The 12500-nt window shown below is 44.0% G+C and overlaps 2 protein-coding genes across 2 annotated transcripts in view; both read right to left on the reverse strand.

The window, feature by feature from the left end:
• Window positions 1-609: 609 nt before the first annotated feature.
• Window positions 610-2570, reverse strand: tusc2a (tumor suppressor 2, mitochondrial calcium regulator a; the record flags this gene model as incomplete). Its single annotated transcript, XM_080545656.1, has 3 exons — window positions 610-1226; window positions 1976-2096; window positions 2419-2570. 3 exons carry the CDS (start codon window positions 2568-2570, stop codon window positions 1161-1163), a joined length of 339 nt encoding a protein of 112 aa, XP_080401782.1. The 3' UTR covers window positions 610-1160.
• Window positions 2571-5446: 2876 nt separating this feature from the next.
• Window positions 5447-12500, reverse strand: part of LOC308171354 (ras association domain-containing protein 1-like) — a gene marked incomplete at both ends in the record, with an annotated part of 8961 nt that continues 1907 nt past the window's right edge. The window contains 5 exons of the mRNA XM_080546191.1: window positions 5447-5593; window positions 5952-6067; window positions 6439-6730; window positions 6897-7004; window positions 11731-11879. Coding sequence (XP_080402317.1) covers window positions 5447-5593; window positions 5952-6067; window positions 6439-6730; window positions 6897-7004; window positions 11731-11879 — 812 coding nt within the window. The remainder of the gene's footprint in view (window positions 5594-5951; window positions 6068-6438; window positions 6731-6896; window positions 7005-11730; window positions 11880-12500) is intronic.

Below are 12500 nucleotides of genomic sequence, written 5' to 3' on the forward strand. Positions count from 1 at the left end.
TATATATATATATGCACATACATATACACACATATATATATATATATATATATATATACATATATACATACATATATATACATACATATATATATACATAGATATATAGATCATTGGCCATAATTTACTACACAAATAGATTACACATTCCCATTACGTATTAAGTATGTGTTCATAAACGACTACACTTTTCATCAGTTGCTGATTAACTAGGCTAAATCATTACATATGACAACAGAAACTGATTCAAACCTATGAATGACTCATGGCTAACATAGACGCGATAGAATGCTGCCACCTGGTGCTCAAGCAGACGTACAGCAGCGAGACTCAAGCGTGATTCAAACAACTGCTTATTATAACGTCCAAGTTCCTATCACAATGGTCTATTGTCACTCAAAACCAACACATAAAGTTTCAGTGACTTGAAACCTTGGTATTGTAAACTGATCCGCTACAGAAACTCTGGCTTCGTGGGGGTGTTCGTTCATCATGCCTAACCCCGTGACCACGTTGTTATGGGAACAAAAGCTCTTCATACAAATCGAGTGTGGGGGTCTTTCTGGTGTTGGCCCTGGTCTGGCTTGTCATTGTGAGTCATAATGTGGACTGGACAGTGACGGGGGATAGCCTCAAGACGGTCGTTTTTTTTTTTTTGCCTGTTTTACCATTTATTCAAGTATTTTCCAACTCCAGTTACTGTATTTACATGAAAAGGTCACTAGTGCAGGTCTGGGCTCCCTTCATTGAGGCAGACGTCGATACGATAGTACAACATGAACATTGTCAACATACTGGATACAGAGTGGTAGTTTCATAAACCTTATTATTTGGAGTGCTCTCTCTCTCTCACGCACGCACACACACAAACACACACGCGTGTCTACAAATGTCACAAAAGGCAGAACTGTAACGTCTATGTTCTATCTTTCACCAAAACATCTACTCTGCCTCTTCTCATCCTCTCCACGGCATAAGTCCGACACAGTCCGTCCACAGTTTCAGTGTGTAGTCAGACCCCCCTTTCCCATTGCCTCAGAGGACATCAAGCGTTCGGGGTGGAGCTTAGGGTGACTTGCCCGTCTTGGGGAGGCAGTGTCGAGGGGGGCCGACTCTGACTGAAAGGTGTGTCTTCCACATTTAGACCGGTCCCGTTTCACTCACATCTCACAGAGGATGACAGGGAAATCTACATGGATCCGGGGGTACTGAAGCTTCACCATTCCCTGCAAACCGAGACAACACCCACATTAATATAATATCCAGTGGTTCTCAACCCTCTCCTCGGGGACCACCAGCCGTTCCACATATTTGATCTGTTCCACCACCAGCACACCTGATTCAACTAATCAAGTGCAAAACAATTATGGGTTGTACTTGATTAGTTGAATCAGGTGTGCTGGTGGTGGAACAGATCAAATATGTGGAACGGCTGGTGGTCCCCGAGGAGAGGGTTGAAAACCACTGAATTATATGCCATTTAGCTGACGCCTTTATCCAGAGCGACTTACACTGCAGTGAGTGCAAACGTTTTTCTGTATATATGGTCCCAGCAGTGTTGTTAGCGCTACGCTCTACCGACTGAGCCACAGAGAAGCATGTGATATGAAACAACACCAACATCACATCAGAGTTTACATATCATGTGCACAGGATACACCTGTAAACATACAATGAAATGCTTATGACGAGCTACCTGTACTATCAATATACTATCAAGTAATAACAGTAAAAAATACGTGTAGTGAGATAAATAGTATAAAAAAGCTCTATATAACAGCATTGATAGACTGTGTGTGTGTGTGCAAATTGTCTCTTTTGCAGGCGAGCAGTAGGTAGTGCTGCTGGGTGGCTGACTCACTGTACTCACACTGCGGGGGGGTAGCTGGAAACACACTGAACAAAACATCAGTCTGTCTGGGACTCGAAGGGTTAACCCAGCTCACCTTGAGGTATGTCTGGGACCCCGGCTCACCTGAGGTATGAGGTTCTTCTGAATCCTCTTCAGTTTGGACCTCTTCCGCCCATTCTTTGTCACCACAGTCTCTTCATAGAACTCGTGGGCCAGGTCACCGTCCTCGTCATAGTAGAGGGAACTGGCGTCGCAAAACAAGAGGGTGGTTTGTTTGTGAGTATGACACGCAACTTCGTGTCACAGAGCGGTGGAGGCTGGTGGAGGTGGACGTCGGACAATGGGGCTCATTGTAATGCATGGAACGGAATCAGGAATGGTGTCAACCTCCACATTCCTCATTCCGTTCCATGCATTACAATGAGACCCGAACTCCGATTTCTACCACCACCACCCTGCCCCCGGTATAGAGAGGGAGTTTATACTGGAGTACAGCTAATTCAAATGGGAAATGTAGTCTAGTCGTTAGCCTCTATCTAAGACTACTGGTCCCTGGTGACATTTACCTCCTCCTCGTGAAAACAAACGGGGTCGCATTTTTGGACCCCTTGAGCCGCGCCACGGACTGCTCGCTCCCCTCTCCGGCTGAGTCCCCTCCTCCCGCTGCTGAACCTGCGAAAGGCCAAACACCTTTGGGCTTGGATCCGCTGCCTCCCATCTTTACTCGTGTGACATTATCCCTTATGGCAGGAAAAAACCCTTTAGGCAATGAGTTAGTTGTGAGCTGGCCAGCCAGTCAATTGTTTTACATGGGTTTGAAGTTGAACCTGGGGGGAAGAGAATACAGACGTTATTTCACTTTTTGAAAGAGATCTTATACTTCATAACAACATACTCTGGCTAAATGCACAGGACAGCAGACTGTGCCAACCAAGTGAATGAATGAATGAATGAATGAATGAATGAATGAATGAATGAATGGTCTTTATTGTCATTAATACAGTACAGGTACCAAACAACGACATTTAGGAGGGGGGGCTCCCCTGGTGCTAGGAAAAAAACTAAAGACAAGAGGGCCAAGGGTAAAATAAAAAAGGGAAAAGAGCTGGTTGACAAAAATAAAGGCTATGTACACTGTCCACTATACTATACTATACAAATAAAACACTGTGCTGTACTCTATGCTATGCTATACCTATTCTAACATTTCCTATCTCTGAACCTTATGTACCCGAGGGTTGTCATATTGCACATAGTGTTATTGCACATTCATTTAAAGTGTCGCAGTTTGCAGGTTTGAAATGTTCACAGTTGTATTTCAATATTACACTTGATTACAATCTAGTAGCTGCCATCAAATTGTCTAGATTGTCCAGGGCCTAGAACCTGTGATGCTGTTATAAAGGGAGTGCAATGATTCAGAGATACAGTCACAGTGTTACTTGGTTTACTCACACAAACTAAACGGGTTGACCACCCTACTACCATGACATCGCTATCCACCCACCAGTAAGACACAGAGCTAGCCAGATACTGGACTAGCCAGCCAATGTGGGTCAGACACCAGGGTACACCACCTTGCCTTGTATCCTAACCAGCCAGACACCGTAGCTAACACACTACTAACACTGGCCGTCTTGCTTTACATAACATTACTATCAGCTAATACACCTAATCTTATCTAACACACTATTTGTCCCCTTTCGTTAGCGTTGCAGCCAGGCTATCTATCTGTAGGTAACAGGGAGGCTAGCTTAACCCTTAGTAAACAAGTAGCCAGGCAGCTAGCTCCTAACGGCTATGCTAAGCTAGCCGGCTAACCTAACGGTCGTGTGTTCGTGTGACAGACAGCACGTACTGGGTCGGTGTCGCCGTTGCCTAGGTGACGTGGATGCTGTCCTGGGGGTTGATGCTCGTGTGAATCCTTCCCTGGCGGTCTGTATTGATGATAATGCCTGTTTATGTTATTATATTTGTAGGTAGCTCGAGCTAGCCCCCTACTGACGTCTTGCGAGAGACAGTGACGTTGTGTTTCTGGTCACCTGACCTTGGGGGGTCGAGCAGTGACCACAATCTAATTGCACCAATCACCTCTCTTATATACACCACGACCAGTTATGGATTGGATGGATTATGCATATCTCGTGACAGTTAGAATTATAAGGTTCTATCTCCATTTTTGTCAAAATTGAGTTTTTTTACATAATCTGATCCATTAGGTGTTTATTAATGCCTGTGTGGTGTTATTTTTAAAATGTTGACATTTTTGAGTTAGTAATTAATAAAATACAAAGGTTCCATCTCACGAAACATAATGGAATGTAAAAACTTTGACGCTCAATATCTCTGAACTACCCTAAACGGAGATAGAACCTTATCATTCTAAACGGAGATAGAACCTTATCATTCTAAGCTCACCATCTATTGTAATGTAATATAACCATTTTGAATAAAAGAGAGGCCACTTTCAAGGTAAAGTTTTTTTTTAATGAAACAAGTGCAAATCGAGAATTATTACATTGTTATGAAGGGAAATGTGGAAAGTAACAAAACAGAGGATCAGACAGTCCTTCAAATCTATAGGGTATTATTGCATTGCTAAACACATGTGCAACTCCTATGAACGATAGAAAAAGAAACTTCAAATAAATGCGGTTAGCTTGGGTTTTATCCTCTCGCAACACAGTACGACATGAAAAAATAGACATACATGAACATACACACACAGATAACCTTTTTAATGAATGGATGGAACATTTTGTATAGCTTCCGGTTCAACCGTGTTAAACCAGGTTTCAGGGCAATTCCTCTGTCAAACAGATTAACGTTGGGATAGTCTTTCCAACTGACAACAGCTCTGAACAAAATGTCCAAACATCACTCAGACTCACATAGTGGACAGCAAAAAGAGTGACATCCATCACAATATGGATGTGCAGGAAGTACGTGGCAGACGCTGGGGGGGGAATCAAATAAACACCTAAATACCCTGGCTTCCTGTCTGTTTGTTATTCCAACGGATATCTTGTGTCTGGAAATGCCAGGAGCAGTACCTGAACGTTGTCAATATCTATTTCGGGGCCTTCGGAGACCGAACCCAGAGGACAGAGAGAAACAATTCTCTCTCATCGTTGACCTAAAGCCCCCTAATGCTATTATGACTGGATTTCCAGATACAAGTAACAGCTAGAATAACTTGAGAAACAGTACAGGTAAGGTACAGGTAGAGTCAAATGTCCCCCCCAACCCACCTCATGAAAGGTGGAACCGGACAAAGCCAGTCTATCAGCAGCCACGGTTTTCACATGCTCTCAACTCTCATTCTCTACTCAGGCACAACAGACTCTCTCTCTCTCTAGGTGGAAGGCACTTCTCATTTCCTCTCATTCTCATTCTCTCACTCGCACGCACGCTCGCGCTTGCCCTCGCTCTCTCTGTGCTCTCATTCTCTCTTTCACTCCCCTCCTTTGAGGGAGGTGTTGGGTTTGGTTCTCTCTGGGGTCGTCGGATGCAGCGTTGACTTGGTCATCTTCTTCTGATGGCCTCAGTCAAGAGGTGCAACGTGGTTCGACCCCGTCTGGCAGGACGTTCCTCTCAACCGGGGGTGGTGCCAGCGACGGCCTCCTTCATCCGGGTGCGGGCGAGAGCATAGCGCTGCACTATCTGCTTGACGTGCTCCTCTTCCTCACGCTTCAGCATACGTATGAAGTTCTTGAGCTCCGGCATTGAGAAGGCATGCCACTGGACACAGAGAGAGAGAGAGAGAGAGAGAGAGACCAAATTATTAAAGGCACAATGTGAATCTACCACCATGTTGAATGAATAAGAGTAATTTATCATTTATATAATTTATGTGCTGGATCTTTTATTTACTGACGGAATAGACAGATGAGTTGTTAAAAGGCAAGAGTGGCCATGCCCAGCCGGCACGTGACCGACCTTCGACGTTGAAATGTGGTTGAAATAATGTCAGTTGTTGTTTTAACATTGAAAAAAACATAGAATACAACTAAACCAAAAAATTCAACCGTGATTCAACCTTGCTCCACGACGTTGATTCACAGGTGAATAAATGTTTAAACGGCAGCTCGGTACTCACGTTCACCTCGCCTGTCTCATTCTCCTTCAGCACCAGACTGAGGGTTTTCTCATTGGGGCCGGCGCACAGACGGAGGTGGAGGGGGCGCTCGTCATCAGACAGCTTACGTAGGTACACTGTGGGGGGGGGGGGGAAGAGAGAGACGATAGAATGAATCAAATAGTGGCCTGGGGTGGTCCAGTGGTCTAGCACCGCGGTCTACAGTGCACACATATGCCCATGTCGGAATGGGTTCGAATCCGGCCCATGCCCTGCTGACATGCCCTCTCCTCTTTACTTTCCTGTCTACCTTCACTATCTCTATCCAATAAAATGAAAAATATGAGTGGGACAGCCCCAAATAACTTTTGTGTTGAGCTATGCGTTTTGCTGCGTCACTACAGAAAACCACCAACTACAAAAGAAGAAATTCTCTAAGAAATAGTCATATCACGAAATCACAGACCACATATTAGATACATACAATAAGAGAGGCGCCATAGCTCACCTTGGTCGTGACGCTCGGTCCGTTCAAACAGAGCGAATTTGCCGGGGTTGTCCACCACGGTGAACTTCTTCAGCAGCGCTTCGATGACCTCCCGAGCGCGCGTGCGGGAGCTGATGTGCAGGTGTTTGGACGTATCCTTGGGCAGGTAGAAAGAGGTGCGGCGTTTCACGGGCCCGGCCTTCTTGCCGGCGCCGTCCTGCGTGCCGGTGCCTTTCCGCGGCGGGGGAACCGATACGGGTCGCACCAGCTTGAACTGGACCTTTATGAAGCCGGTGTAGGAGCCATCTTTGTTCTGTTGAGGATGATTAAAAACAATGAATATAAATATCGATATAATACATAAAAGACAAATTCGTCATATTCATATCAGAATTTTGTACACCCGTATCACGGTTATTGGGAGGATAAGAGGAATATTGTGTGTGTGCGCGTGTGTGTTTATATTTGTTAGTACTCACCATGTTCATAAACAGGTTGCTGTTGATCTGAGCGTTGAACTCCTTCACCTTCTGTTGGATCTCAGCAGTCGACAGTTCCTGTTTCTTCCCAAATTCAATCTGCTCGTCCTGCCCAGGGAAAGAGAGAACATGAATCAACATTTTTCGTCAGCCATTCATTGGCAACACACCCTAATTTACTATTCAGATACCATCCTCATTTAGCCTACTAATTTAATCTTCCTCAAAGTGAAAGCTGAAAATAGACATGGGAGTTATCTTCTGTAGTTTGGCGTCCCTACCACCAGGGGTCAGCATGGGACCAAGGTCAACAAAGACAAGGCGGACATGACATGGGACAAACAGAGCCCCTTTATAGTTCATACTGACTGACTGAATGAATGAATACGATGAGTTGGAGTGTTAGAGGAGGAGGCGGAATATCGATCAATTCGCCCAAAAACCTCATTACAAAATCTCAATCGAGACATCCATCTCATGAAAAATTCAGAGGGGTGACCTTCGGGTCACCGAGGGCCGAGGGGAGGTGATTTTTCATTTCTACATTTCCTTAAGGAATGGGGTTCACAGGGGTCAGAGTTAAGGGGGCCAGTGTTCAAGATTGGATCCGCAGATTGGCCACAGAGGCTTAAGGAAAAGGAGCACTAGTAAATCTTAGAAAGAAAAATTCTATCATGACTTTTCACTCGTTTGCCTCTTGCTTACGACACGGGTCGGCAGATGTGCTAAGATTTACGCTACGTTTTCCCAGTAGATAATGTCATACGATTCCCAACTAAGACTTCCTGTGAGCTCCACTCCTTCTTTCACAAAGTTGCATCAGACTCCAAACTGCTTCCTGTCAACGCGAGCAGAGCAGAGCCCAATGATGTCAGCGCCGACCAATCAAGTTCCCCTGACTCCTCCTCTCTCTGGGGAGGGAGGCGGCTTTCTGGACCCTGCAGCTGTTTGTCATGCATTCCTACTGATAGAGGCCGGCAGAGGTAGAAATCAGAGGACGGGCTCGTTGTAGCGCATGGAACGGGAACGAGATGCGCCAGATGTGTTTGATGCCGTTCCTCATTCCGTCTCGTGCATTACAATGAGCCCGTCCTCTGATTTCTACCTCCACCAGCCTCGCCGAATTCCTACACATCGTGTTAATGTAAAAATAGCTGCACCCCCCACCTCCTCCTCCTCACAGAGAGTCATACACAAAGCCTTCCTCTGTTTTAGAGGGATATCCTGTCCAGTCAGCTGCCCTCATCACCCTTCCATAAACTCTCATCTCTCAGACATGCACATGTGGTTGGCTGCACGACGCTCTTCCCCTCCAGTCCCCATTAGACACATCACAGCCACAACTATGCACATCCTGTGTCAGATGGCCAGAGCTGTTTTCCTGTGTGAACATGTCATCTAGTAGAACAGTGATGCACAGACCCCACTCCTTTTCCTGTGTCAATTAAGACTCAACAAGCCCTTCGTTTTCCTGTTGAATGAATAGCTGGCCTGCCATCCATTCAATTCACAATCCATTCATTGATCGATCAATAACCATAAATCCATCTGGTTGTTGCCAACTTCAGCATTTAGACTCCAGTTTAACACACCCCTCCCCTGGGGACATACAGCCCCAAGAAACAGAAACAGTCTGCCAATGTTCGACGTAAAGCAATCACTTGGAATGGGGAGAAAGAAAAAGAAATCACTAACCACTGACAAGTCATTTAATCATTTAGAAAATGTGATTACTCTGTGTAATCATTTCCAAATGAGATGAATTAGATGCTGTTTATGTTTTTGGAGAAATGAATTGGCCACAACTGCTGGCCAGCATGAATGAAAGCCCACAGAAGCACATAAATCAATGTCATGCTGGGCAAGGCAAGATCAATAAGCAGAATCCAGAAGACTGATTGAAAGGCTGAGACTGATTGAAAGGCTGCTGAGTTAATGTCCTGCAGATAATGTGTTGTCCCATCTCGAGCTGTAAAAGATCATTTTCTTTCATAAATATTATACCTAGATTTAAAGCTAGTTCCTGTCTTGAGTCTCATTGATAATCCACAACACTAGTCAATAGGCAATCACAACATGACAGCCAAGTCACTCTCCATATGTAACGAAAGGTCACAAACAAACCTTCCACAAAGACAGTTCATATCATTGTGTACTGCACGCCATGGTTGACAACAAAATCCCAAGTATTTCAAATGAGTGAGTGCACTGTGAAGTGTCTTTGAAGTATAACAGAAGCTGTCATTTGAACATGGGAATAACACCCACAGCTCATCCAAAACAATATGATATGGGTGATTATTAAGACAATAAGCCACAGGAGTTTCCAAAACATGACCAAGTTGTGCAATAGCATGGCACTCAAGACGATGAATCATTCAGACACAATGGAAAAAAAGTGTTTGTGTTCATTTGTTCATGTGTTGTTGGGGCATGAATAGTGTGGGTGGCGAAACCTGAGAGGCATGGGACGGGAGCGTCCCTAAACATGAACTTGGGAGTCACAGCAGGGGGGTGACAGTGTGTTTATGAGTTATTGAACAATAAATAAAAGCCTAGACTTTAACTTTAGTACAACATGGACAATGGTAACAGGCAGAAAGGCCTGATGACGTTGACAACTTCCTCAATGGAAAATATACTCTCAAGTTAGGCCCACATCACTTACTGACCTCAAGACTCTATCTCATATTTGATGTTATTACATACCCAGCCATCACCTTGTCTTGAGATGTCTTAAGATGTCTTAATTAACCAAAATAAGACATTTTGTCTGTCAAGATGTCTTAAGTCGTCTTAAAGACCTAACCTGAAGACATGCACTCATGCACTCACTTAAGACATGGAGCATAAGAGCCATAGTTGATGTTATTATGGAGTCAGTAGGCCACTACCACTACCGATTATATGCAACGATCATCACATAAAACAGGACATGAGGCGAGGCAACTGTAATCTAGAACCGGTCAGTGAAATACCCGGAACTCAACAGCTTCTGTTTTTCAACAGAAGAAATGCAGAAGTGCAATTGTGTCGCAAGCCTGTCGTAGTTGACATTTTTGGCGACTCTTCCTTATTCAGGTATACAGGAATCTTGAGGTTAATTTCAACGCCTTTCTAAGACTTTTTAAAGACCTTGTCAATATTTTTCCAGACCTCACTGCCACTTGGAGCTGTAACCGTTGACATCAGTGACGTCACCTTTAACTTAACAGTTTTAGTTTGCAACAGACTAGACCACTCATACAACAGAATTTCCGGTTCATCTTTGTTTTTTAATAAAACTACGTAATAAATTCACAAACTTTTACTAAAAGTTTTTAGGACTCAAACTCTTTGGACAGAGTCTAATTCAGAAACATACCTACAACATTCAAGACCTCATAACATCGTGATAAGACTTTTTAATACTTATTAAGGGTCTTGATTTTCCCAAAATTGATTTATCAACTTTTAATACTTTTCAAGACACCGCGGATTGTCTCACCTTGTCTTTCTTTGGGGTTTTGGGTGTTAATAATGACGTTCGGGCGGTGAAGTATTGCTCGAACTCGGAATCGGACTCGTTCTCCTCGCTGCAGTACCCGCTGCTGGTGGAACTGCCCCAGGTCTTCTCAAAGGATAAAGGAGCTTTATTATCCGAGACTGCGCTTTCCTTGTCGTTCATGATCAAAACGTAACAACGAGACTACAAAGTAACTGAGTTGATGACCTCCTAGACAAACAGAATTCGATACAATGTCAGAACTTTGTCAACTAGTCCTTGAGCGACTATTTTAGACCGCTTTTAACCAATAACGCACGGAGTACTAAAACTAACTAAAACAAAACCGTTTTAAATCGAATACTCTCGTAGGCAACTAGAATATAGTTCTATAGATCTCCCTGAAAACTTCGAGATCGCTTGTTGAGGTTGTTCTGTAAGCGCGTTATATTTTAGTTTCCTGTTCAAAGTGAACACGTTTCGTCTTCGGGGCTGTGGAACAGGATGAACCAGCCCTAGACGCCCTAGGCTGTGTTCGAAATGGCATACTAGCATACTACTCATACTAGATATGACCTAGATTTTGAGTATGTAGTGCGTTCACACTAGAGTAATGTGAAATTTGAGTATGCAAGAAATGTATACTAGATTTTTGGTCGGCTGGTATTGACATACTTATTATGAATTTAGTAAGCAGTGTGCAGTATATACTCATTGAGTATGCAGTATGCTAGTATGCCATTTCGAACACAGCCCTAGACGCGCTCTGTCCCCAGCCCAGGCCCCACCCAGAGAGTTCAGATTGGAAAATACACAAAACCAGCGCAACGCGACGTGATTGGACGCCGGAGAGAGGGCCAGGGGGAGGGGGGGAATTCCAACTGGCAAAAAATGACCTCATCCCCTCCCCTTTTCCCTGTCCTCCAGCTTAAAAGACAACGTGAGAAGAAGAAAATAAATCATGTGAGGGGACTGAAGGGAATCACATGGTCAATATGGGTGACATTAGTCTTGCTTTGACAGCCCGGTTACAGCGAACTGGTTAGGCAAGAAACTAGCCGGTGATTTAAACCGTGGGAAGAGTACCATTCAGAGGAAGACCAAAACCTAGACAGTCTTATGACATTCATAGTTTAGGGATGATTGTAAGGCCATACTTATAATAGAGGGGGGCTGTGTGTGTGTGTGTGTGTGTGTGTGTGTGTGTGTGTGTGTGTGTGCGTGTGTGTGTGTGTGTGTGTGTCTGTGTGTGACAGCATCTAGGGACTTGGCTGATGAAAGAGACCTAATTGATCACAAACACATGAATGATAATTGCCAGCCTTTTTTGTCAGATCATAAGGCCCTTACCACATTAGTATCTGTCTCTATGTTGTGCTCTAGTCCTATGGTTTGCTCCAGAAAGGCCCGGTCCAATGTGTGGTCCAATGAGCCACGATCCAAGCTGCAATCTAATTGGATGAGAGCTCGGCATCGGTAGTGACATGTGAATCTGCAGTCTGTAAGAAAAAAAGAAAAAAGAAGTTAATGAAAAACAGAATTTGAGGCAACGGCCTGTGGGATTGTAATTCCAATGATTAATCATACCTAGATTTACTATACTATATTTATCTCAACACGAGTGCTTTTGCTTTACATTATTTGAAGATATGTCATGACTCATGAGTAGGAATGAAGACACAGGATGCAGGAAATGCTGGAAGTGACTCGTGCACAGCATACAAACTTCTATACTTTGGGACATTTAGGAATTCCAAATGTCTACTGTCCTCCACTGGCCATTCAGAGTCATTACATTACTAAACTTATACAAAACAACATAAACCTGACCCATTATCTCTGAAACAGACTGCAGATTGTCTCTTAGACAGGGACAGATTTCACACGCAATAGCTATATCACACAATGCTCCCCTACACACTTCTCATGGTCACAAGATACACTACATGCATACATTTAGAGACAAACCGACACGAACAGAAGACATGGAAAGGGAGGGAGGAGTCCCTGTTCAGCTTATGTGACGAGTTGCACATATAGAGTTACATATACTAGAACCCACATAAATACAGCCACACACACTAACCCCTTTAGTTTAAAAAATAACCAAAGCGAGCATT

Source organism: Nansenia antarctica (genome assembly GCF_963989245.1).
Source record: "Nansenia antarctica genome assembly, chromosome: 15".
Lineage (NCBI taxonomy): Eukaryota > Metazoa > Chordata > Actinopteri > Argentiniformes > Microstomatidae > Nansenia > Nansenia antarctica.